This window comes from Pseudopipra pipra, chromosome 16 (genome assembly GCF_036250125.1).
Source record: "Pseudopipra pipra isolate bDixPip1 chromosome 16, bDixPip1.hap1, whole genome shotgun sequence".
Taxonomy (NCBI): Eukaryota; Metazoa; Chordata; class Aves; order Passeriformes; family Pipridae; genus Pseudopipra; species Pseudopipra pipra.
In genome coordinates, this window is record NC_087564.1 from 10,527,545 (window position 1) to 10,551,711 (window position 24,167).

A 24,167-nucleotide genomic window follows, 5' to 3' on the forward strand; every position below is an offset into this window, starting at 1 on the left:
ATTCTTTGTTATTCAAGATCTCAGTCCTGAAAGTGTCAGACACACAGTGTGCTGTGAACAGAGTTGAAAGTCCAATATTAATTTAAGATTCTTCTACTCCTGCTCTTGCTTAATCCTACATCTTGCTGATCTTTATATTAGCAAGAGCTGTGGAAGATACCATGGACATATTTAAACTAAACACTAAAACCAGAGGTTATGTCTTCTGTCCCCCTCATCCACACCTGGACAAGGACAGGGTGTTTGCTGTCACAGATGGCTCATTTAGTTGTTTGATTTAGTCTGCATCTGTTCCACAATCCTCTGGAGTCAGTGGGAGGCTTTTCCCATGACTTCACTGACCTTTAAATTTGAGTATGGGCAGGTGAAGTCCCAGATTATGAACTGGTTCTGTCTTTCCTGAGCCAGTTCACCTTGAACTCATGGGAGACCTTTCATTGTGTAGAAAGAAAGTTGGATCAGACCCAGAAGAAAGCAGTAAGTTGAAGGAATGGGATGATGAAGTCAATGATTGAATTATGTGATCACTTTTGTCCACCATATACTTATCCTTGCAGCTCATAAAAAGGTAGGAAAATTGAAATACAAATGTCCTTGGCTTTAGGAAAAACATAGTTCTGTCTTTGAAACCAAACTCCTGTGGGCTATGCACACACATAGCTATCACACTGTACATACAGTAGATAAGCTTCACATTTTGTAGACATTTAAATGCAGTTAAAAATTCAAGGAGAGGTAACCAGACATGCACTGTTAGAGAAAAGCAGCTGCATGTCATAAATCAGCTCCATAAAAAAAAAAAAGAAAAAAAATCTGGCAACAATGTCATTTCACTAAAGCTTTTACTGCTCATCTTTTGCAGAATTTTCTTCCCTTCTCTTGCCCTCTACTCTTGCCTCTTTTTTCATGTGTTGTATTTTCTGAGCTCTGCTTTTACTGAACACACTTTTATCGCACACTTTATTCAAATCTCCCCTTATCATAGCAAGCAACCTCAGCATAGGTAGACTTTAAAATTTAAATTAGCTGAAACTAATGTCTGAGTGTGGGGAAGGGGAGAACACCTGTTTTGCATGGAGCACAAACTCAGCACAGCCTCGCCAGAGTAGTGTTCCCCTCAGTGTGCCTGTACACAGGCACACTGAGTACAGGCACACACTGAGAGACACACATACACACAGATTCCCTTCTTTATCTTCACTCCAGCTCTGAGTGGATGTGTCTTTGTGATCCACCAAGCGTGAATATTCCTCTGCACCTCGAGTGTGGGAGTTCACAGAACGCACTGCGCTTGATGGGAGATGTTTATATAAAACAGTGATTGCCCTGAGCAGCCAAGCCAGCCAGAGCCTTCTTTCCCTTGTAGTGCACCAGAGCACTTCCCCTAACATCCTCCTGCTCTTGATTTTTTCATATGGAATATTTTTCAGAGATTTCAATATGTCTTTTTTTTTTTTTAAATGGAGCAGGTTATGCCAAAACTGAGCCCTTTTGAAATCCTGCATCCACTGTCATTTAAGTGATGCTCCTCAAAACCTGCACCTCCATTTTTTTTCCCTGAAATGCTTTGTCTATAACTAGAATTAAAGGAGGAGAGGGATGATGCTCTGTGGTGAGCAGGGACTGTATGTGCAGCTCCCAGCAGCAGGGCCCGTGTGGAGGCCAGGAGGTTAAAATCGTCCTTCTCAGGGGAGATAGAGAAGCTAAAATGGCATGTAACCCTCTGCATGTAACCCAAACATGTAACCCTCTGCAGATGGAAGTAACCCAAGTGGGAGACTCATCAGTCAGGGGAAATCAGGCTCAGAGGTGCGTGATCAGCTGCAGGGTTTTGAAGTGGGATAGGGCCAGTGCCAGAGCAGAGCCCGGGAATGGTGAGCGATGAAGTGCTGCTCCGTATTCCTTGTTTAGGCAAAATTCTGGTTGGGAAGAAAACACAAAAAATGGAGGGTCACCCACAAACTGCAGAACCAGCTTAGGGCAAAGAAGAAGTTAGGCACTCTTCATGGAGATCATGTTTGCTGACAGAAGTAATAACGAGACAGGAGTTAAAATAAAATAAGGAAAGAGAGAGATTGCATAGTTTGCTTTATTAGGGCAATGAAATACCACACCATATCAAAGCAATTCCCACTTCTTTTGTGACCACGAAGTAGTCTGAAGCAGGCAATTACACCTCCTTTCCAGCTCAGAGAGGCACATCACCCTTTGCCACAAGTTAAGGAATGTTAATGGCAGCGGGGAGGAGAGTTCAGGGATGCATGTGCTTTACTGGGAAATCACACCTCCGAGGAATTAGAAACACTCAGCCCTGGGGAGCCATTATCTCGAAGTAACCACATGCCTGCTGTCCTCAGTGGCATGATTATGGAGGATTTGGGTTTGAAACAAGCTTGAAAAGCAAAACTTGCAGTTCCCTGGGCGAATGTTCCCTCTGACCAGCAGAAGGACTGGGCACCAGCACATCCTCTGCCCCCCTGTGCGGAGCACTCTGCTGGAAAGGATGTGTAGGGGCTGGAGTTGAGCTCTCTGCTGGCACTCAGATGATCTGGGGTTTGCAGGAGGAGGTTGCACAAGATGCTTGGCTGTTCTGATCCCCTGCTTCTCGTTTTGTACTGAGACTTTGAGATCCATAGCTGGTAAAGCAGCTCACTGTACAAATGAGAATTTCATGTTCTTTTTCTTATGTGTTGGTCCACACACTGTGTAGGTTCTGTCCTGTTAATGATTTTGATGGTAGTTATTTATCTGCATAATCTTGGGCACTTAACTCAGTGCAGTTCAGTAGCTCTTGAATGGTGAACTGTAAATTAAAAGCCAAAAGTGTTTGAACTTCTGCACAGGCAGGTGGGAAGGGAGAAGGGAGCATACCCAAAGTCAGCATGGTTACTCCTTTGGGGTGCTTGGTAAAGTGGAGCTCCTCTATACACATGTAGATATATAGGACACTCTTGACACAAAACTGTGAAATCTGAAAGGATTTTTCACTTTCATAGCTGAAGCCTGAGCATCCTTTTATTTATTCTTTAAAGCCATAGGTTTTATTCCTATTATACAATCTTAAGAACTGCAAACACTTCATGAGGAAGAGAGAGAGAGAAAGAGAGAGAGAGAGATGGGGCAGAAATTCAACCTCTGAACTACAAATTGAAAGAGGGAGCCTGGACCAAATGTGCTGAATACAGAGCGCAAACACTGTGGTGATTCTGGTTGTGTCACTATTAAGTCAAAACAACTTCTTCCTCTTGGTCTGGAGATGAGAATGTTGGGTCTGTACATACTGCTCATACAACTTGCTCATACATTCTGCCTGTGGCCCCTCAGCCCATTCCTCTGCCTGGCACAGCTCAAATGGCATTTCTGCAACACGAGAGCTCATAAAAGTTGTCTGAGCTTTTCTAGATCTATTTGTATTTGCCCGTGTGGGGCAGCAGACACACTGAAAGCCAGGATTTGAGTCTTATTTCACCTATAAGGAGTCTTGAGCACACGTAGGCACCGCAGTGTCAACCTGAAAGGTGATATCTGGGATCTACCAAAGCCCATGGCCAAACTGACCTGTACTTTTGGCAGAATAGCACATTATTTTCCCAAAGAAGTTGTTGTTGTAGTTGGAAGGAAGAAGAAGAAGAAAAAACAACTCTGAGTGTGGAAGTGGATGGGGGAGCGGCCAGAGCTGCTGCAGGGATCTGGTGCTGATCACTGGCTTGTTCTTGCAAAGTGCTGAGCACAAAACAGCTCCGAGGAAGTATTAAAGTCTATGCTTGACTGTCAAGGACACACATAGTTCACTGGCTATATGTGTGCCCAAAGTTAAGCATGTGCTTAATGAGGCTCGAGTGCTTCGCTTAGGGCAGAGCTGAATCCTTAATAGCTCCATGTTTTGCAGCTTTTGCTGAAAAATGGGACTAATATTTTCCTGCTTCCTGGGAAATTTTGAGGACAGGCTTACTAGCATTCGTTGTTCTCGTCATGATAACAAGGAAACTCATGAATAAAAAGGAATAAATTACATATCAATACATCAGACTCTCAGTAATTACTTTTTCCAACCTATTTTGAGCTGAAACCTATTGTGAACCCTGGAATTTCAGTGGCACATACATCACGTGCAGTGAAAAGAAAAAAAATCCAAAAAGCTGAGAGAAATTTGAGCTCTGCTATGCTTCTAATATGTTTAATGTTATTGTTCCGTTAAATCCCTACCCTTAATGACCCCAGACATATTAAATAACATTCTCGGGGCTGAAGAAATGCTTCAGACTTCTAATTTTACACATATTTTTCCTGCTGCGCTCTCAGACCTCTAGAAATGTTATATATTGAAAAACCTCTGTAGAAAATACTCTGCAGTCTTTTTCCAGAAGGAGGCTGCAGGTAACTGGGCTCACACAGAGCTCTGCCTGCTCTGACAATTTTTCAAAAATAGTTTTTGCAGCTGTATCATTTTTCATGTTTGCAATTTGTGGCGAGCAGACAATGTACAGTGGAGCCTCAAAGGGATATATCAAGGGGAAAGATGACAGATATCATGGGCTTGGCATGGCAAAAATGCTCACACTGCTTGCTTAAGAGCACAAAAGAATTTAGGCCATACAGGGGCAGAAAATACTCATAGTGATATAATTTCTTAATGAAGATATCTTAAAGAAAGGCTCAAAATATCATTGCAGCATCTCATTAATGATGTCTCCTGCTTATTTAATTTAATTTCTGTGAGGCTTTTTTCTCCCTGCTGTGACAACAGCATTGACCATGTTAACATTGGCACAGGGAACTCTTCTGTTGTGCTGTCAAGTACCTTTTAATCTTTCCATTCCTGTATGTCAAGTCAGGTTTCTACCTCAAAGATGAACCAAACCTTATTTCTGGGTCAAGAATTTTTTTCTCTGCAAAGTAAATTGGTGACAGGAGCTTCCCAGACCTTGCCTTTCCTTTCATACCGTGACTCATTTGTTTTTCTGTACAAGCCCTGCTTGTTCTGGATGGTAGAAAAACATTTCTAGCCAACAAGCACTGCCACTTAGCCACTGTGGCATCAGTGTTCATCTGTTCTCCGTCCTACATTCCCTCTTCCCACCAGCATCCCAAAGGAGGGAGACAAAGATGAATTTGCAGCCCGACTCCCACCTTTGCACCCCTGTGATTTCCGCGTGCTGTGTGCTGCCTCTCGCGCAATCAGCGTTCCAGTATGGACTGTATACATCCCACTGAGCTCCCTGTGCAGGGGGCAGGCTTCTTTAAATCAGGGTACGAAGACCTGAGCTTCTAATTCTGGAAAAACACACTTCAATCCCCACTGCTGGCCAAAAAATCAGCCGTGCGTGTCATTGCTTACAACAGAAGCAGCCCCGTACACAGCTCTCCAAAGCGGTCGTGGAAAGCATCTTTATTTCACTCACCCCATCATTCAGTGGTGCTGCTTTTCCGTAATAACTGAGATCAGCCTCTACCCCATGATGTTGGAAAAACTCATTTTACCTCGAGTGTTTTAGTCTTGCATGCTTTCTAACACTACGCCTGCCTCTTAAATTTGAAGATTCTTTAGAGAAAGGCATAAAATAGCATTGTAGGGGCTCATCGATGTTTGCGGGGTGCAGGGGAAATACAGGCAAATGTTATAAAGAAGGATCCTACTTGTCTGGTCACATCATGCCCATACCACAGCAGGTGGTGATAGATATTGCTGTATGTGCTGGATTATATGTTAAGTGCATCTATGTACATCCATCCAGAGCTGGGCAGCACTGGAGCCCATTCCTCTGGTTTCGTAGGGCTCACCTGCTTTGTAACAGCATTTCATTTTGCTTTATCTTCAGCCACCTTCTAAATAATAGTAATAATAATAATAATAATAATAATAATAATAATACACAAACAACCTGTGAAACAGATCTGACCAGGCTGAGAGCTCAGCACTCAGCACTGGGACCCCACCTCCTTGCCCACATTCCTGGGGGCAGGAAGGGACCGCTGGCTGTCGTGCCGAAAGGGAAGACATCCTGACAAATGTGCTTACACTAATTTTTGTTTTCCATTTTCTTTTCCCACAGTGACAGACAGCTACTTACTGGGCAGAGCTGGAAGTAATATTCTGAATTGCTGAAGGAAATTTTCCCTGGTTGATCAAACTCTTACGTTTTTTGTGCTGATCAAAGATTCTCTTCATGTCTTATACATCTGAAAGCACAAAAGAGTGAATGAAAAAAGAGCTATTCTTCTGTGCTGGTAGACAATGAAATGATGATTGGTGAGATTATGCCTTGACTTTACTGTCAGCACAATGTCAGTGAAGGCAACAGTATAGAGAGGGTGCATTTTGAGATATTAATACCAAATCCAGACCACTGAAAGGAACAGAAAAGCACCCAGAAAAGAGGAGAATGTCTGGGTTTATTGTTATTTTTATAGTTTAGTGGAGTATAAAATTATTTTTTCATATTCTTGGATCATATTATTTGCCCTTATTTTTCATCCCTTCATATTATATCTGCTTGTGTAGGCAGGAGTGGTAACTCAGTGTTTTGCTCAGGTGAAAATCTGCTTTTATATATATATATGTATACATCTAGTGCATGGGATGGCAGGAGCCTTCCACTGGTGCTGCTTCAAACAATGGGCTGTTTTTGCACAGTGTTTTCACAAATGCCCTGATCTATGTAGAGGAATTAGAGGTAGCTTCTTTGCCTTATAGTAACAGTGTTGGTTTTTAAGGGCAAAGCCTAAAATACACTTTCAGGGCTCTGAGCTGGTTGGGATTTTAATGAATTAAAAATAAATTAATTGTGCTTAGTAAAGAAGGGGCTTCTGAGCTGAGGAATCTGCAGTCTAAAGGCGTTCATTGCCAGGTCTTGGCTTGGGGATGGTAGTTTCAGGAATGGGAGCCAGTTTTTCTGGTGCCTGTGCTGCATGTATTCCCTCAGAAAGACACATGGATCAGCTGCAGCAGGTGTTTTTGCCAGGTGGAAAAGCAAGATTGGAAATCAGCAGAAGAGTAAAGCCAGCACATGGGGACTAGGATGAGGGGGCTGTAGCCATGGGATCATGAAAGGACATTTTGAAGATCACGTTAGAACAACGTCTGTCAAGAATGGTTTAGTTCTAGCTGATCTCACCCTGGGGCCAGGGAATAGGGCTAGGTGACCTCCTGAGCCTCTTTTTTCTTTTACTCCACACTGGAAACAGAAAGCCCACCCTAATATGCTATTTCCCTGTGGATTTTCTGTCCCTCTCAGCCCCACTGTCTTTCTGTGCCAGGTAATAAGATATTTATATATACAAATGCTCTTTCAAAAGCTTATTGTCATTCTCTGCATAAGAAGTTTATGATTTATATTAAGCTAACTGGTCCTTGAGCATGTGCTGTTGTCAAGCTCTCTCCGTCTGCTCAGGAGAAAAGCACTCGGGGGCTGGCACGCAATAGCATGATCTCGGTATTTATCCTTTTGGCAGTTTGCTAATTATTCCTATTGCTATCACATCCCTCTGTGAATTTCTGTCTTTCTGCCACAGTAAATATTCTCTCCTTTTTTTTCTAGCAGCAGAAATGCTACTTAAACTGGAGAAGGCTGAATATCCTGCAGAGGCCCATATTGTCATTTTGTTGATGGCGATGAAACGGGCCAAACATCCTCTCTGTACCACTCAAATTGCATGTCTTTGCATTCCTGCCTTGGCCACTGGTTTTCTGGCCCATATTCTGCTCTTGTAAACATCTCCTATCGTCCCTGGGAGTGCTCTTTGTAGCACAATGCTTTGATAAAGCCAGAGCCATCAGCTGCCAAGACTCCATAAGGAGTCAGAAACAGGCACCAGATATCTCTGCTACTGTAGATGTAGCTGCATTAACGGTATCATTTCTCTTCCTAAGGACTTACTAAGCCACTAAAATCTATTATAAAATTAAGTGGCACTTTTTCCACCTGTTTTAACCAGTGCCAAATGTGTTGGAAGCCCTCCCAGATGATACAGCTCTGCATGCAAAATCTCAGTACCCTCCTAAGGACTGCAGCTGCCTCAGAGACACCATTTTTTTTCCATGGGCTGCCTCCTTCACTTAGAATAATAAGCTTTAGATGATCTCAGGGCACTGTAGATCCCCCTGCTGCACAATCCAATTTGACATAAGTGTTGCGTGGAGGGGAAGGAGGGAGAAAATCTTGCAAGCAGACACCGGACTTTCAGTCTGAGTTTTCCATTAGTACAAAGAAGAGGTTCATTGGTGAGGCCTGGGGAGATTTCATGCCTGTCTGTGTTGGAAGAAAGGCTCTCCGGACTTGATGGAGCATCTGTGCCTCAGTGGCATGTTAGAAGAAGGGGCTGCCTACAAAGCCCCACTGTGGAGCTTCCAAATGCGAAAAACCCCCAATTCCATTCCAGGCCATAAAATAATTGAAACAGCAGCTAACTCCTGAGTGGCCACCTTTTAGTCTTGCATTAACTATCCTTTTAGTCTTGTATTAACTATACTTTATCATTTAAGTAACACTCTATGTGAACTCTTGAGCCTGCAACTCGGCTTCGGGACAGGTATTTTAAACACCTTAAATACTCCACAGGAAGAGAGGAAAGCTGCTTTCCAAAGGAGAAGAATAGCAACCTATAGCTGTGGGTAGACCCAGTTAATCTCCTGTTATCTGTTACGATAGCCAAGTTATGCTCTTATCAGTGTCAGTCGTGTCCCTGCCAATGCAATTACAAAGCCTCATTGGCTTATATCTCACAGTGATTTTGCTGCTGCCGAATTCCCCTGGCTGGAGAGGGGCAGGGGCTCTGTCTGCAAAATGGCCTGACCCAAGCAAACCTACTCCCTGCTGCAGCAAAGCTCGTTGTTGTGATCCCTAATCATCCCTAATCCCGGCGCTTGATTCCCCTGATTATGTGTCAGAACAGGAGTGTAACCTATTTAAAAGGAGATGTTTTCAAATCAGCAGCACATCCTCTCATTAGTTAAGGTACGAGGGTCTGACACAAAAGGTGTCTCTGAAATGTCTCTGGACTGCAGCACAGGAAGACAGCACGTGTCTGTCAGGATAACACTTAGCTCAGATTGGGCTGTTTGCCCTATTTTTTAGCTTTTTGGCTACTGTACAGATAATAGAACCCCCCCAGAGCAGAGGAAGTCTGGCACTGAGCAGGATTCTTTCGAGTAATACATGGCCCCGGTGGGTATTAATCCTAGTTTAGGCAGGTGTATGCTAGTGGTCATGGAAACTAAATATAGATTTCCATGTTAAAGGTTTAGTTTCTACAATGTCATTTTATGAAATGCCAGAGAGTCTGCAGTCTGCAGTTGTCCTGTGGTGAGGGGGTTCATGAACAGCAAAAAGAAAAGCCACAAGAAATTATTAATGTTGGGTCTGGGGGATAAAGTAATTGGCAAAAAAAGTGTTTACAGAAACATTTAAGAGAAGATTGAGACTTTGCAAGTATTTCTGCATGCAAATCACTATGTTGATATATCCAAATACTACTGAACACCAAACCAGGTCCCAACCATAACTAGAATGGAGCTGACTCACCGGACTTATCTGACTGTTCATTTATGAGAACAGCTTTATTTCTTCTGTTTGTAGGCATGATTTGCTTTTCTAGCCACCAGATCAGATCACAGTTGCATCTTGTCTTGTGTCAACACAAATGTGTCCCTGTCCTGTTTAAAATCATTCTTTGCTTCCCGTGTCTTCTGTGAGTTGTGTCATGGTGGGGAAATCTCCATGGGCTTTGATTTCCCCTTAGTTCTTACTTCTCCTCTACACATGTTACCGTGCTGATTTGTCTTTTCCTCATGCTGTAATTGGGCTGGTGCCACTGTGTAATTTTTAACTGTGTGCACTATCAACAGACCTCCATCTGCCTCTCCTCCACAGCTTCCCAGCCTGCCGTTATAAATATCTGCCAAATCCTTCTCCAAAGAGAGGATCACCAGATTCCAACTGTTTGCAAAATAAGAGCCGCCGCCAGAAATCCTCTCCCACCGTCTGCAACCTGTGCAGAACCTGTCCCTGCTCGGTGTGAGGTGTCACTGCTGGCTCTGTAACCTATTGTCCCTCGGAAGCGTGCACTGCTGCAGAGGGCTCAGCATATTGGTCTGTTTGCTCAAATATCTCACTCTGTGTGTCATTTTATTAGACAATAACCTTCAATAGCCATCAGGTGATAAAAACCAAACTAACTTGAGGGATGTTGGGTTTTTTCCCCTTTTAAAATGCAATTCTGATTTAAAACATGCTGTGGGGTGGCTTGGTTCCAGTGTTGTTTTATAAGATGCTTTACTTGATCAGGGACTCAGTGCTTGCCCCTTTTCCAGCTGTCACTTGGGGACTGGGGACCAGCTACTGTGATCTAATCTCAGAGGAACTGATAGGACTTGTTGACTGTTCATTTGTGTTGCTGAGAGCAGTTTGATCTTCCAACTCTCTATGCTTATATATCAGAATAGATTGTTAGAATTAGCACCAAACAAGGCAATTTATTGATTAGATTGTGCATTTTAAAACAAAACAAAACAAAAAAAAAAAAAAACAAAAAAAAACCAAAAAAAAAACACAAAAAAACCCAAACAAACAAAAAAACACAAAACAAACAAACAAACAAACAAACAAAAAAAACAGAAAGGACATTTTTAACGTGGATAAAATAAAATTATGTATAAACGCAGTTGGATAAGGTAAAACATATAGATTATGATGTAAGTGCACTTTAACCCTGTTAAAGCCATTCTCATGACATTCCATGGATGGCATTGATTCAGAGCTGTGTTAAGCTCATGTGGCTTCAGTTGTCTACCTTGGGCTACAATCCTCTCACATGTTAGTGTTTGCTGGTGGTATGGCAGCTTACTCTGGCTGGGCAGTTACCAAGGAACCTCTTTAGGTGCTGCTCTAGACATCAAATTAATAATAAATGTCTGTTTGAATAAAAGTCTATCTAGCTAAAGTCAGATCCAAGGAACAAGATTCCTGTTCTGTCCATGGAATATTGTCAGAAGTCAGCAGAAGGGGTTTTCCAAGGTTATTTCAGGGTGTTTGGATCTGCTACATCTTAGTTCTGCAGAGCTCTGCAAAGGAACATAAGGATTGTAAAGCAGCTTGGGGGTTGATAAATCCTCCTTCTAGTCTATGTTCTGAGTAACACAGTATTTTCAAGAGACAGAGAAGTGGGTACCATATATGTTTGACATGGGCAGGGACAATGTGGACAGTGGCTGGAGAGTGGTTTTTTGTAGCTAAGTAGGGGGAAGCACCAAAGAAACTTGGGAATTTGTTTCATGGTGTACTGTCGGGTTCACACACCGGCATTTCCACTGTCTAGATTTCACTGTGGATTTGGTGTCCAGTTTTGAAGGTTTTAGGACAATAAATTCCGTGATTTCTTAGGAGAGTCTGGTACCACTTAATAACACATTATGACAGCAGAAAAATATGTACAAACAAGCCTAAGCCTGCAGGACAGCTGTACTTACTCCCATATGAATAATATCCCCAGCCATTGCCAGGGGTGGCAGGGAGTAAAGAGAAAAGTGGAATTTGAGCGACCGGACGATCGTGGCAGTGATGTGCTGACTGCAGGGGAGCTGGGCTGGGGGTATGGCTGTGCTTGCAAGATTGAGATCTAGCCCTTATTCAGCTCTGATTTTCTGGAGCAGGATTTTCTTGTAAAGGAACAAACGTGATATGTTTTAAGCATTTGGGAGATAAAAAGCAGATGGCATTGATTAGCTAATTAGTAATATTTTCTGCAACTTATCAGCTGTGCTGATACGTGTAAAGTTTGCAAAATCTTGGGTTGAATCTTTCTCTCTTTGACTTGTTGAAGAAATCAACTATTTTAAAATCTGGAGGGGAGGGAAAGTTATGTAGAAATGTGTAATCTTATGCCTAGAAGAAATCTGTTAATCTTTTTCTTTGAATTTATATTCAGGGCTCATTCCTTCATTTTTTTAGGGGAATATGCACAGTGAGGTTGCAGCTCTCCTAACTCTTGCCTTGATTGTGTGGTGCATGGTGTGAGATGCCAGAGGTTCTGCTCTTCCGTGTTCCTCTTTGTGGGTGTGCTCATTCCTTCCACTTTTGCATTTTTTATGGAGACAAAGCAAAATGCTATTTTTTATTTTATGCCAGGCTCACTTTTAGCCTGTGTCCTTGTGAACCCTTTGGCCACAGCAGGGCCCTAGCAGGACTTCTGCCAAGTGTTGGCCGCCTCTGTGGCCACCACTATCACTGTGGTCAGTGCTGTTTTGGCCAGAGCGTCACTGGGGTGTTCAAGGCCACTCTGACCTTGACTTACATTGGACAATACCTTGATGTTGTCTCTATGATAGCAATTGTTCATCATTTAGGGCAAGATCAAGTGCCTTGCCAAGATGTTACTATAAGAAGGAATGTCTGAGAAAGAATATCAGGCTTTCAAACCCTGTTGGGTGCATAGCAAAGTCTTCATACAGCCAAAACCCACAAGACTTACCCGGTTTCTCCAGCAGTGTGGAGAGCCCCAGGAGAGTTTGTGGGCAGATACCATCTCTGGTAGTCACAGTCGTGGGTGGACACAGCTTTGGTTTCCCAACAAACCCCATAATTAAGGCTTATTGCAAATTCTCTGGAGGTTTGAGCTGTGCACCAGCACCACCCCAAAGCCTTTGATGCGCCAAGGTCCCCATGCAGAAGCTGTATTTTAATTGCCAGCAGGTAGCAGGAGTGACGCATGAGCTGTCAGCTGGGCCACCTGTGGCAGTGGGGAATGAAAAAGAGCTTTGTTTTCCTCTTCTGGGGAACTGTCCTCCCCTGCAGATGCTGTGCAGACAGCTTTACTGTGCTTATCTCCCACTGAAAACTTCAAAACAGGGCATAATGCAGGTTGAGGTGGGACCCAGACATTGTGTTGGTCAACTGCCTGAGTTGTGTTCCATCAGGACTGAAATTGCCACAAGTGACACTTCTGTCTTAACATGGAGCTTTGTATTTTCCATGGAGTGCAGTGTGGAAGCTTTACCCTTTCTATTTCCATCAGAATGACACTTTTTATTGTTTCTTAAACTGAAGAAACAACAAATTCTGCACCCTCTCTCAAGCACGGTCTTGTTAATGTTCTTTGAAACACGACATGTGTCGTGGCCATCAAACTGCAATGATCCTGTTGCTTCTGAAATGAGAAAAACATGTCACTTTTGGCTCCAAGTAACACAAAAAGAGAGGCATATTCTAGATAGGAGGTGCATGACTGCCAAAGATGAAAGAAAAATATTATTACTTTTGGAAATTAATTACGATTAATGATAATTTAATGAAATGACATTGTCTTCACCACTATCACTAATGAAATGTTTGAGAGTGATAAAACAGATCTTGTTAAATAGAGCGAGAATCTTGAGTGGAACAGCTTTGTGACAGCAGACTGTGTGCACAAGTCTTGAATTCCCATTTTTTTGTCACAGTAGTTTAAGAAAGAAGATAAAATGAAGGCTGCATGGCAAATAATGCACACATGAGGTATTTAAAGGTCTTCCATTAAGCAAACAATTCTGAACTCCTGAATAGCATGCTGATGACTGAGCACTGCTCCTTAGAAATGCTAACCCTTCATTAAAACACTTCCCTTGTTTTCCTTTGCAGGCAAACCAGAGAACAAGAAACCCCGCCTGACTTTTTTTATTTCTCAGACTATGAGAGACATAATGCAGAAATAGCAGCATTTCATCTGGACAGGCAAGTAGAACGGATTTGCATTAGAAGAAAAGGGGAAATATTGTGATAAGTTGCTGCACTTGGCCAGCCCTGTAACTGAATTACTTTTAAAAAGTGGAAAGTCGAACAAAGGTAGGCAAACTCCATGAATAAATGAAATGGCAGATGATGAAAGGGTAGATTAATAATTAGGAAATGCGACTTGCTCTGGGAATGAGAAGCCTGGCAATAAGTAATTCTCAAAAAGAAGGAGAAGTTATATCGAAGAGAAGCTGAGAAATTAATTTCCCCTGTGATCTCGAAGTACATATGGAGAGGACCCATCTCTGGGGGAATGTGTCACACACCCCAATTAGCTCCAGGGCACAGAGATCCGAGTGAGATGTGGGGAATGGTGTGAGCATTCAGAGGGGAGTAATCGAGGTGGGAAGGGAGTTCTGGTTTCACAGCAAAAAGCTGGGACTGTCCCAGATCAGGAGCACATTTAGGCCACAAGTTAGTGTGAAGGAGAGGACACTGGTGGTCATCTCATGGTCCTGTCAGCTGAAAATGTCCCCCCAGGCAGAGATAGTGCAGGAGATGGTGGATACCCCAAGACTGGCAAGGGACTGCAGCCCTCTCAGCCTGCCCAGATTAGGGGTGGGAATTAAAAATTAGTGATTAACAGTAGGGCCAGGAACAACAGCATTTCACAGACTGAGTCAGAACTGAAGTGTCTCTCACACTGTGAAGTGCTGAGAAACATCCTTTAGAAAGCTTGAAGCTTTGGGGCAACAAATTATTTGGGGGGTTGTGTAATATTGCTGCCTTCTGGGATGATGGTTGGGGTATGGGAACCTGTCAGCAAGTGGCACAGGGTAGGTTTGCTGTTAGGAGCCATCCTGATGAGATCCTTCAGGGATCTTCTCTATTTTATTGTTGTTGACCTCGGTGTTGATCCCTTCTGCTTTGTGTTTTATATTGCCATTTTAAGCAGATGGTGCTGTAGAAAAAAAGCATTAGTGGAGTTCCTACGGGGGGTATGTTAAATATCCACACACTAAGCAGGAAAAGCAGTTGCTACCCAGTGTAGAAAATCTGAACAGCAGACAGTGGATATAAAAATCCCGCCTATGGGGAGACTTTGTATGGGGCCTTTGCTCTTTTACTGTATCTAATAGCAATGCTTAGTAGGGAGTTTTTTATGATCTATTAAGGCAGGGGAGTTTGGGGTAGAAAGAGCCTCTTCTCCCAGCCTTTGCCCGTGGGAAAATTTTTAGTCTCAGGGAGATTGTTTAGGTTGGTGTAAGGGTATTAAAACAGAGAGGAGCAGAAGGAAATAAATCAAACACATACTAAGGCTGTCAGAAAAAGAATTACATGGTGTTTATGGAAGAAAGAGGCTGAAATCCCATTCCCCAAGTCACTTAAAAAACTGGTGAGCAAAATGCATGTCATAACAATCATGAAGTAGCACAAAGTGAAAAAATAAATTTCCACTGTCTCTTATTTCTGGAATTGTATGTGTCTTCATTTTTATCATGGAACAATGCCCCCCATACCCTTCTGTATTTTGCTCCATGCTATGTAGGCAAGTCAGAGCTCATCACATTCAGGACATATTTTGTAATATATTATATGAAGGATTATCCAGTTTAAAGTTGATGGGCTTTTTGCTACTTAAAGACCACAGATAAATGTGCCTTCAGAGTGTAATGAAGCTTCCTAAGACCTAACACTATCATTACATTTTAATCCTTTACATAAACTACCTCTTTTCTTTCTCTTCCAGGATCCTGGATTTCCGTCGTGTGCCACCAGTTGCAGGTAGACTGGTTAACATGACAAGGGAAATACGAGATGTTACTCGTGACAAGAAGCTGTGGAGAACGTTTTTCATCTCACCAGGTAGTCTTGGAAATAACACTATATTCTTTCTATCCCGCCGAACAGATACTTAAGGGAACGATGTGTAGATTGCTTAATTGCTCAGATATTTCTAATAAAACTGTCTCCTAGACCTTTGAATAAAAATAAATGTGGAGACATAGCTTACAAAGAACACTGTATTGTTTTGAACTGACTGCCTTTTCCCCTTGACAAATTATCCTCAGAGACAGGCTTTTATGTTCGCCAAAGCAATGTATTCAACAAATGTTTTATGTAGAACAATTTCTAAAGCAATTTTCTGTTGCTCTCAGTTTACCCTAAACCTTATTACCTGACCCATTAGTTATCTAGACTTTTTTCCTACTGCAGTGTGATCTGTCACTTCTGTTGGTCAGATGAATTTATTTCTGGTTTTGACTGGAGGACCAAAACCTAATTTTCTCAGAGTCATTTAGGTTTTATTACAACAGGAGTTTGAAAAAAAAATCAAGAAGGATACATGACATATCCTGCCTCCAGCTTGAAATCTCTGCTGGGCAGAGGGCAGACTAGAAACGACCTGAGTTGTCCCCAGTTCTCGCTCTTGCTTGGAGGGCTGACCCAGAAACCAATACCACTCTCTATTACTCTTCACTCTTTCACCACATCTTGTGGACCCAGTCAAGGATGGAGCTCCACAGGGTGGGAATTTTACAAACACAGGATAAAACTCTGCCCTGCTCACCAAAAGGTACAACTGGAATTGGGAAAAATGGGCAAAGGGTGGGAAAAAATATCAACATCTCTGTAGCATCTGAGATGCTGAGATAGAGAAACAAGAGCTTTGAGTTAAGGCACGAAAATAATGCTTAAGTTTGTTCTTACATGTAGAATATATAGGTTAACATTCAACTTAAAGCATAGTGCTGTGTTCCAGTAGCTTAACTCACACTATTTCAGCTGCGTGCAAATGTGTGTTGCTGAACTCAGGCTGTGACTTGTGTAAGAGGCAATCTGGAGCAGAAACCTCCAGAGATCTCTTCCCTTGCTCTGTGTGTGATTGGCCAGAAGCTGTTTATCCCAGATCCCTAAAGTCAAGATCCAAAGACTTAATTACAGTTTCTCCCAATGTAACTGCAATTTATTGCCATTAGCGAGAAACCAGAGCCCTGTTGTTGCAGTGCTTTCACTCTTAAAATGTTTATCACACTTTTCAGATCCCCAATAAAGTCATTATTACGGCTGTTATTTTTAGCTTCATAGTTGTGTTCAGCTCTGCAGGACACGGTTGAGCAGACAGTTATTTATTACAGTAACTTCACTCATAAAATACGTTACATAATTACAGAAGGTTTCGTCTTGCCCCGTATTATGAGCACTCCAATTTTACAGGCACAGTTATGGTGACAGCAGTGACACTACACGGTGACAGTACATGGTGACAGTACATGGTGACAGCATGTGTTCACCAAACCTGATGGGCAGACATTTTTGTATTTGCATCAGTTGCTTTCCCTCCCTCTCTGTCTCTCTCTTTCTACTTTTTTTTTTTTTTTGACTTGGCTTTTTGTAGGCAAATAATCACACAAAAATGATGGCAAAAAATCTTGTGACTGTCTAAGTGCACAAGGTGCTTTGGCTCATTTAAAACATAAGTAATTTTATTCCCATTTTGGTAAGTAAGACACGGATTAGTAGGTTTGCTTGATTTTTAATCTTCCCACGTTATATTTCAAGGCTTAGGGGTGAACTTCAATGATTTCTGAGAATTACAAAACTGTTCTCAAGTACTGAGAAGCTTACAGCAGCCAGAGCAGGGCAACACAGAGTTAAGGCTGCCAGTTCAGATGAAGATCTTTATCTTGTCATTATGAAATTCCAGACATCCAAGGGATGATCCAAACATAATCCTTTATTCAAATTTATTTAGAGGCCTCAGATAAATTCAATTAAAATACTTGATTAACTATGAATCAGGCTTTTCTGGAGAATAAAGTGCTTAAGCAATTAATTTTTTCTTTCCCTTTTACGTTTCCTAAATCAATATACTTTGCTTAAATCGTGCTGGTTACTTGTCAGAGTTCTTCCCTACAAGTCCCCAGTTTAATTAGTCAGATTCTCATTAATGTATGCCCAACCTTTGTCTTGTATTTCATACTGACCTTAAAAGGCAGACATTAATTAATGCTTAATGAAAAAATAATAAAGATCCTAAATTAAGCATTTAGAAACAACTTCACAAGCCTTGTGAATTTAGAAACAAATTCACAAGCAGGCAGCTCAAGCAGCAGATTGAGGGCAGAGAAGGAAGAGGCAGGTGCAGGGGTGAGACTCGTGGTCTGGAAAGGTGAGGATGGAGAGGGAAAAGAGAGCCTGGGGAAGACTGGAAGAGGCTGATTTGTCCCCTCTGGCAGATGAAGGGCAGTTGGTTTTGATGAAGAACTGCTCACAAAGCTGAGAACTTGAAGTGTGACATATCATACTTGCACAAACCAGTCTGTGCACCTATTGAGGACCTTCTGGGACTCCCTTTCAGGTGGCTTTGTCACTGCATCTCTATCCCCAGAGGTGCTCAGTGACAATTAATGGTCGTGCTGGCAATCCATCCCTCTCCATGCACACATATACCTCTCTTAAAATTAAACGAGCACTAAATGAAATTGATTTTATAGAACGCTCTCCCCCTCGGGCTGGGAGCCCATGGTTTGCAGTGGGAACCCTCAGAGGGAGGGTATTGATGATGCTCATCACTGCACTGTGTTATTCCCTGGACCAGCATGGGGATGTGTTGGAAGAAACCTCATTGCATTTCCACTCCTGGGACACCTCCCTTGTCCCATCAGACATGGAAATCAGGGCCAGGGAGCTGCAGGCAGTTGTACTTCAGAGCACAGCACCGAGCAGGATCCCTTCTTCCACTGGAAAGTGGTGATGGCTCTGAGCAGGCAGGTCAGTTGATGCATTAGGCTGCACTCAGAGAGGAAGCAGATTGCAGAAAAGTGCACTTCCAGGCAGCTTGGACTTAAACATGAAAAATGGAATTAGGTCAGTAATTATTTAAATTAATTTTACATCCTATGCAGCAGGGCAGACTGCAGTAGCCCTGCTACTCTCACAAATGAATGGTAATTTGCTAGGAAAAAAGAGACATATTAATGATGTCAGCCTTCGTTTTGGAAGTAATTGAGGCAGCAGCCTAAAGAAATCAATGTTACACAGCTAGTAAGCACTATGTTTTTGTTAATATTAACCAATTCCAAGGGATTATGGATTCTTTTTCCCTTCTCAGCATACAATAGCAATTCTGAATTACCTATTATTTTGAGGAGGTAAAGGAAAGATCTTTTCATGCATTGCTTTAGTAAATATTCAGTATTCTTTCCAGTATTCCAATTGGACAAGCTTGCTAAATGTCCTCTATTAACAGTCATGCAAAGCTCAATGAAAGAATTGCTCTGCCAAGCAATTTGCTTTAAGGTATCCTCCCTTGTTCCTTTTCTTCCTGAGAACTATTGTTCAGCTATCAGGATGATGCCCAGAAAATGTGCAGATGAGTACACAGACACTCTGGTTCTTAATTGTTGTAATTAGTTGGAGTTTCGATCACCAGACCATGATTTTTGCATGCATTTCATTATGAATCGTAGCCATTCCTCCTCAGATAATGAAAATCAGACATTGCAACATGGGATTCTCTTGCCTTTCTAGTGCTTTGGGGAAACAATTTTGGTTTATAATGAAGAAGGAGTTTGCATGTTGCAAACTCGCAGCATTTGAACATTTCAGCAAGTATAAACATCCCTCCCTGCCTGCTTTGCCAGCACTGCTGCTGTTGCCATTTCTACCCACTCTGCAGGAGCACAAACTCCTGGCTGTTTCTCCTTTTGTGGGTGTACTTATATCTTTATCTGGTGAGAGGAACATAAGGTTTGGGCAATTTTAATGGTAGGAGAAGGACCATGCTCCAGTAGGGAGCTCATCTCCCCTTTCCCTGTTATTTTGCCTTGGGAAAGCCAAATCCTACTCTCAGCATGGGATGGCCATGAAGTGCTGGGCTTGTGTCTCTAGCTGGAATTTCACCCTCAGCCTGCTGTGCAGAATGTGGGTCACCTACTTAGGTTTCAAAGAGCCTTGCTGCTGCACCTTGAAGTCTTAAATGAGAACTGTGGGTTTCTATATTTGGTACCTCTTTTTTTTTTCTACATTTTTAAGAAACCTTTAAAATGAATGTTTCCACAGATAATTCAGGCTGCTTCATCTTACTGCCTGTATATAAGAACTAAGGTAGACATAATAAGATGTCTATTTTGTATCAATCAAGGCAGTTAATTTCATTAGCAGTAGTTTGAGATACAGCATCCTTTCACCTCCACTATCCCCAGAAAATGGACAGGAGCTGTGGAGAGTAGGTCTGAGCCCACAGGAAGAATAACTGCTGGCAGAAAAAGCTTTGCCATTGAAAATAACTTCTCAGTTCTCGGTGAGAAATACACTTTTGGTTTTACTGCAAGTTCACTGCCTTAATGACAGGACACATCTTGCCATTGCTGGGGGGACTGGATGCCTTGGTGCAGGGAATTGGGGCTCTGTGGGAAGATCAATAGCTGGTAGATCCCGGCAGGGATGAGCAGGATGAGTGGCTGGAATGGTGCAGGCAGCACACGTGCTCCCTGCATCACTCTGCAGCAGCAAATGCCATCACTGCCACAGCCCCCGAGCCTTCCTCGAGATTTATCTGGATACCAGTGTGTGATTACTGTCAAATGATTAGTCCCAGCTGCTTTCATTGACAATACAGAGCAGGGTTTCATTGTTCCCAAAGTTAAATTCAGAAGCAAACTATTAAACACAGTATTTATCTTCCCACTGAGCAAAATGCTGTGTTTAATACAATTCCTTTTTTGAAAGGTCAGATTTACATAGCGAGCAGCAGAGGCTGTGATGGCACAGGGTGGGGGGCACTGCTGGGCCTTTTGCTCTTTGCAAAACTGTTGTGGTGTCAGATAACTGAGCATTGGCTTCCTGCTGCCAGGTGGGAGTCAGGTCACAGATAGCCCGGAACATAAATTGTCTCAGGCGGTCACGATAAATCCACGTGGTTCCCTCCCTCCACAGATGAGGGGGTGATGCTGAGACAGCTGAATTGAAGCCCAAGCCCCACTGCTTAAAATCTGTGGAAACACAAACCTTGGCTGCAGCACAGGGAAAACCTGACCTTCCCACTGAGGCAGCTGGTGCCCAGGAAAGAAGGGATCTCTGTATTCCCTAACTCTTCTGCTTTAGCCTGCAGCAAGTAGCATCTGCATGTGATTTCTTGTAAATCATCCCTTGTGGCAGCTTCAAACCCCTTGAAATATTTTATCTGCAATAATTTCTTTTAAGGATAAAAATCACAGATGTTTTCCCCCAGTTTTTGTTGGCTGAGAATATCCCAACCTTCCTGATGGCCCATCTGCAGCTGGCAGTACTGCCCACAGCTGCTTGGACAACTCTTTACCATCATCCTGAATGATGGAACAGGTTCACAGGGTGACACGAAGCCTTCCTGGGTTTGCCACGATGGTTAAAGGTGAAGCTGAGGCACCTGTGTTAGCCCTGCAAAAGCTGTGCCAAGTCCAGCTGCCATTTTTGAAAAGGAAACCCATGAATGGTTCTAGACTGCAGGGCACCGTGCCCAGGACTTGCCTTAGATTGGGTTTGTCTGGGGTCTGACTTTATACTTGATTTTAGATTAATGAGATGAGTCTGAAAGAGGCTACTGAGACAGTCCTGGAGCTGGTGGACCTGGTGCACAAGGAGAAGCTGAGGGTTGCAGACGTTTTTAACCTGGAGAAGCTGGCTTGGAGCTGTAGCTTGGACCAGAGGCCTCCAGTGATGTGCAGGGCCACGTGCTGCAGGGCATCACTGTGATGAAAACCCACCAGCTTACCTTTCCAAGCCACCAGGTCTTCTGTGGCAGGCAGAAAATCACCTCCCTCTTTTCCCAGCCCTTCCTGCCTCATTTATACTGAGCCTGCCCAAAGAGTGAGGAGCTCAGAAATAATATTTGAATTTAGAAGCCTAGTGGGGAATTAGGATGCAATGTGACTTCTCAGCTTCATGCATTACCATGAGGAAAGGGCACACTCTTCCTCTAATGACATTTTGTATGCATAAAGCAATGTCAAAAGAGTTGTAGCACACTGACAAGAGCAGCAGTGTGCTCCTATTCCTGTTTGTAGCCCAGCGTTGGTGGGCTTTGGGGATGAGCTGCTCTCTCTCACCTTCAGTGAATTCCCATGGGCAGGGTGTTCCTGTAAAGAGGTGGGTGTTCCTGTTGGTACAGAAATAGGTGGTGGCGGTTTTGGGGAGGTTTTAAGGTAACACAAGTTCCAAAACCTGCTGCAGATTCTTTTTCTGCGGTTGTTGGAGTAGTGTGAGGTGTGGAGGAAGAAATTTGTGTTTGGGATGTGTGCTGACAGAGTTACATCTGTGCTATTTCCACCTTCTACACACACCCCCACGGGAGCCTGCATGGTAAATAATTCTCCGTACTAAAACTGCCAGTTCTTCTCACACCAACAAGGCAACAAGTAAATGAATGAAATGTTCTCTGTTCTTAAAGAAACGAGCCAAGGTTTTGAAAAATTACTTAATTTTGGGCATGTGCCACTTGTTCAGCTGTGGGATTTGGGGTTCCAGCCTGGGGTAACAGATAGAACCCAAAGAATGTATCAGTCTGGGGGGGGAGGGGAAGGAGAAAGAGAAGGATTTAAAAAAAAAAACAAACGTGGTTTTGGAATATATAAATAGACTGGAAATAGTCACAGAAAGCTCAGCACAGGGCGTGATCACAGCCACTGAAATGAATGTCTTTCTAGTGGTTTCAGTGGAAGAAAACTATGTGTGGTAACAGGGTTTTGGATTTATTTCTGCTCCTACATACATCAGTGGTTTTATGAATTCTCAAATACTAATTTAAGGGTAGGTTTTATAACTCTTTTCCTTTATTTGCCAGCCAACAACATCTGCTTCTATGGGGAATGTTCCTACTACTGCTCAACAGAGCACGCCCTGTGTGGAAAACCAGATCAGATTGAAGGGTCCCTGGCTGCTTTCCTACCAGATTTGTCTCTAGCAAAAAGGAAAACCTGGAGAAACCCTTGGAGACGTTCCTACCACAAGCGCAAGAAAGCAGAGTGAGTAGTGGTGAGCAAAGGGAGGGCAATGGGAAAATAAACCAGTGCTGCAGTCACTGCCCTGGCTGTCCTGGCCTTAGGACAGCCTCTGTATTTCTCCATCTCCTGGGAAGGGACAGGGCATTTAATATGCCAGGAGCTCCAGCTTATGGTCCTGAACCCAAAAGGACCTTCAATGGCATAATTCCCTCATGGGACAAATACCTCCAGTGGCATTGACAGGATGCAACGGGACCTGTCTTAAGTCCTATCAGAGGGAGAAAGATTCACTGCTATCAGCAGCCCTAAGCAAGTCTGAGTTGTTTTCATCATATGACTGATGGTGCAGCTAGTCTTCTAAATCCTGAAGCTATTAGCCAGATAGTTTTCAATCTTGTGGTTTTCTTCCCTTTTCATCAGTCACAATCTTTCTCGGTTGCCTGCATTGCTGGAAGCGGCCTGAGGAATTTGCTGCCTCTACCTGACCCTGCCCTCAGTCCAACATGACATAACTAGATCTTTGAAAAATAACTTTTTTTTTGTAATTTTCAGTGAGCTTTGTATGTCACATAAAATATCAAAACATTGCCTTTTCCAGATGGGAAGTTGATCCAGATTATTGTGAAGAGGTTAAACAAACTCCCCCGTATGACAGTGGGACCAGAATTCTGGATATAATGGATATGACAGTTTTTGATTTCCTAATGGGTATGTTTCATCTCTTTCAAAAATTAAATGCAACATTTAATTAGAATAAGAACCATTTCTTTCTACACTGCTTGCATAGCTCAGCAGTTTGCTAAAGCGTGGCTGAAGCTGCATTTACTGTATGTGCCATCCTAGATGATTATGAGAAAATGCAGATTTACATGGTTATGTATTCCCATCAGTGCAGATTAAAGGAACAAAGATGTTCAGAAATGCAGAGTGATGATAAATGCAGGTCAGGGCAGTCTCCTTCACAAGAGTGAAGGGCTTCACAGTTTGCTTTAGTGAGTGCTTTACCACTGTAATGTATGGCTCCTGGAGGCACATGCAAGGACTGCTCATTACTGGATCTTTGTTTTCATCCTGCAGTGGTGTTCTCTGCTCCTTGCTCTATAAAATGTCGAGGAGAAGGGGGGGAAGAGGCATTGCTTTGTCACAAAGGAAGCTGTGGTATCTATCAGGAAGGTTTTATCTGCTTATGCAACAGAATCAGAATAAAATAATTATTAACAACTGGGTAATAATGACACATTCCAAGCCCAGTCATTGGTTAACACTGAGACATTCTCATATGAAATCTGTTCTGCTGTAGCTAATACACCTGTAAGTTGCCAACCTACACACTTGATCCTTGGGCACATGCCAGCGTGGACATATCCTCTGCCACTGCCCCCACTGAGATTTCTGCAATAGGCTGCAGCAGGAGAGGCCAAGTCACAGCTCAGGAGCCATATGTGGCATCTATAAGTAGCTCCAGACCCCTGCCATGAAG

At 42.9% G+C, this 24,167-nt stretch overlaps 1 protein-coding gene across 1 annotated transcript in view; it reads left to right on the forward strand.

Annotated features, from left to right (window-relative positions):
* The window catches only part of FAM20C (FAM20C golgi associated secretory pathway kinase), a 56,938-nt gene that overhangs the window by 29,959 nt on the left and 2,812 nt on the right, over positions 1–24,167 (forward strand). Inside the window, exons 4-7 of the mRNA XM_064673073.1 lie at positions 13,611–13,703; positions 15,454–15,569; positions 22,528–22,708; positions 23,286–23,395. Coding sequence (XP_064529143.1) covers positions 13,611–13,703; positions 15,454–15,569; positions 22,528–22,708; positions 23,286–23,395 — 500 coding nt within the window. The remainder of the gene's footprint in view (positions 1–13,610; positions 13,704–15,453; positions 15,570–22,527; positions 22,709–23,285; positions 23,396–24,167) is intronic.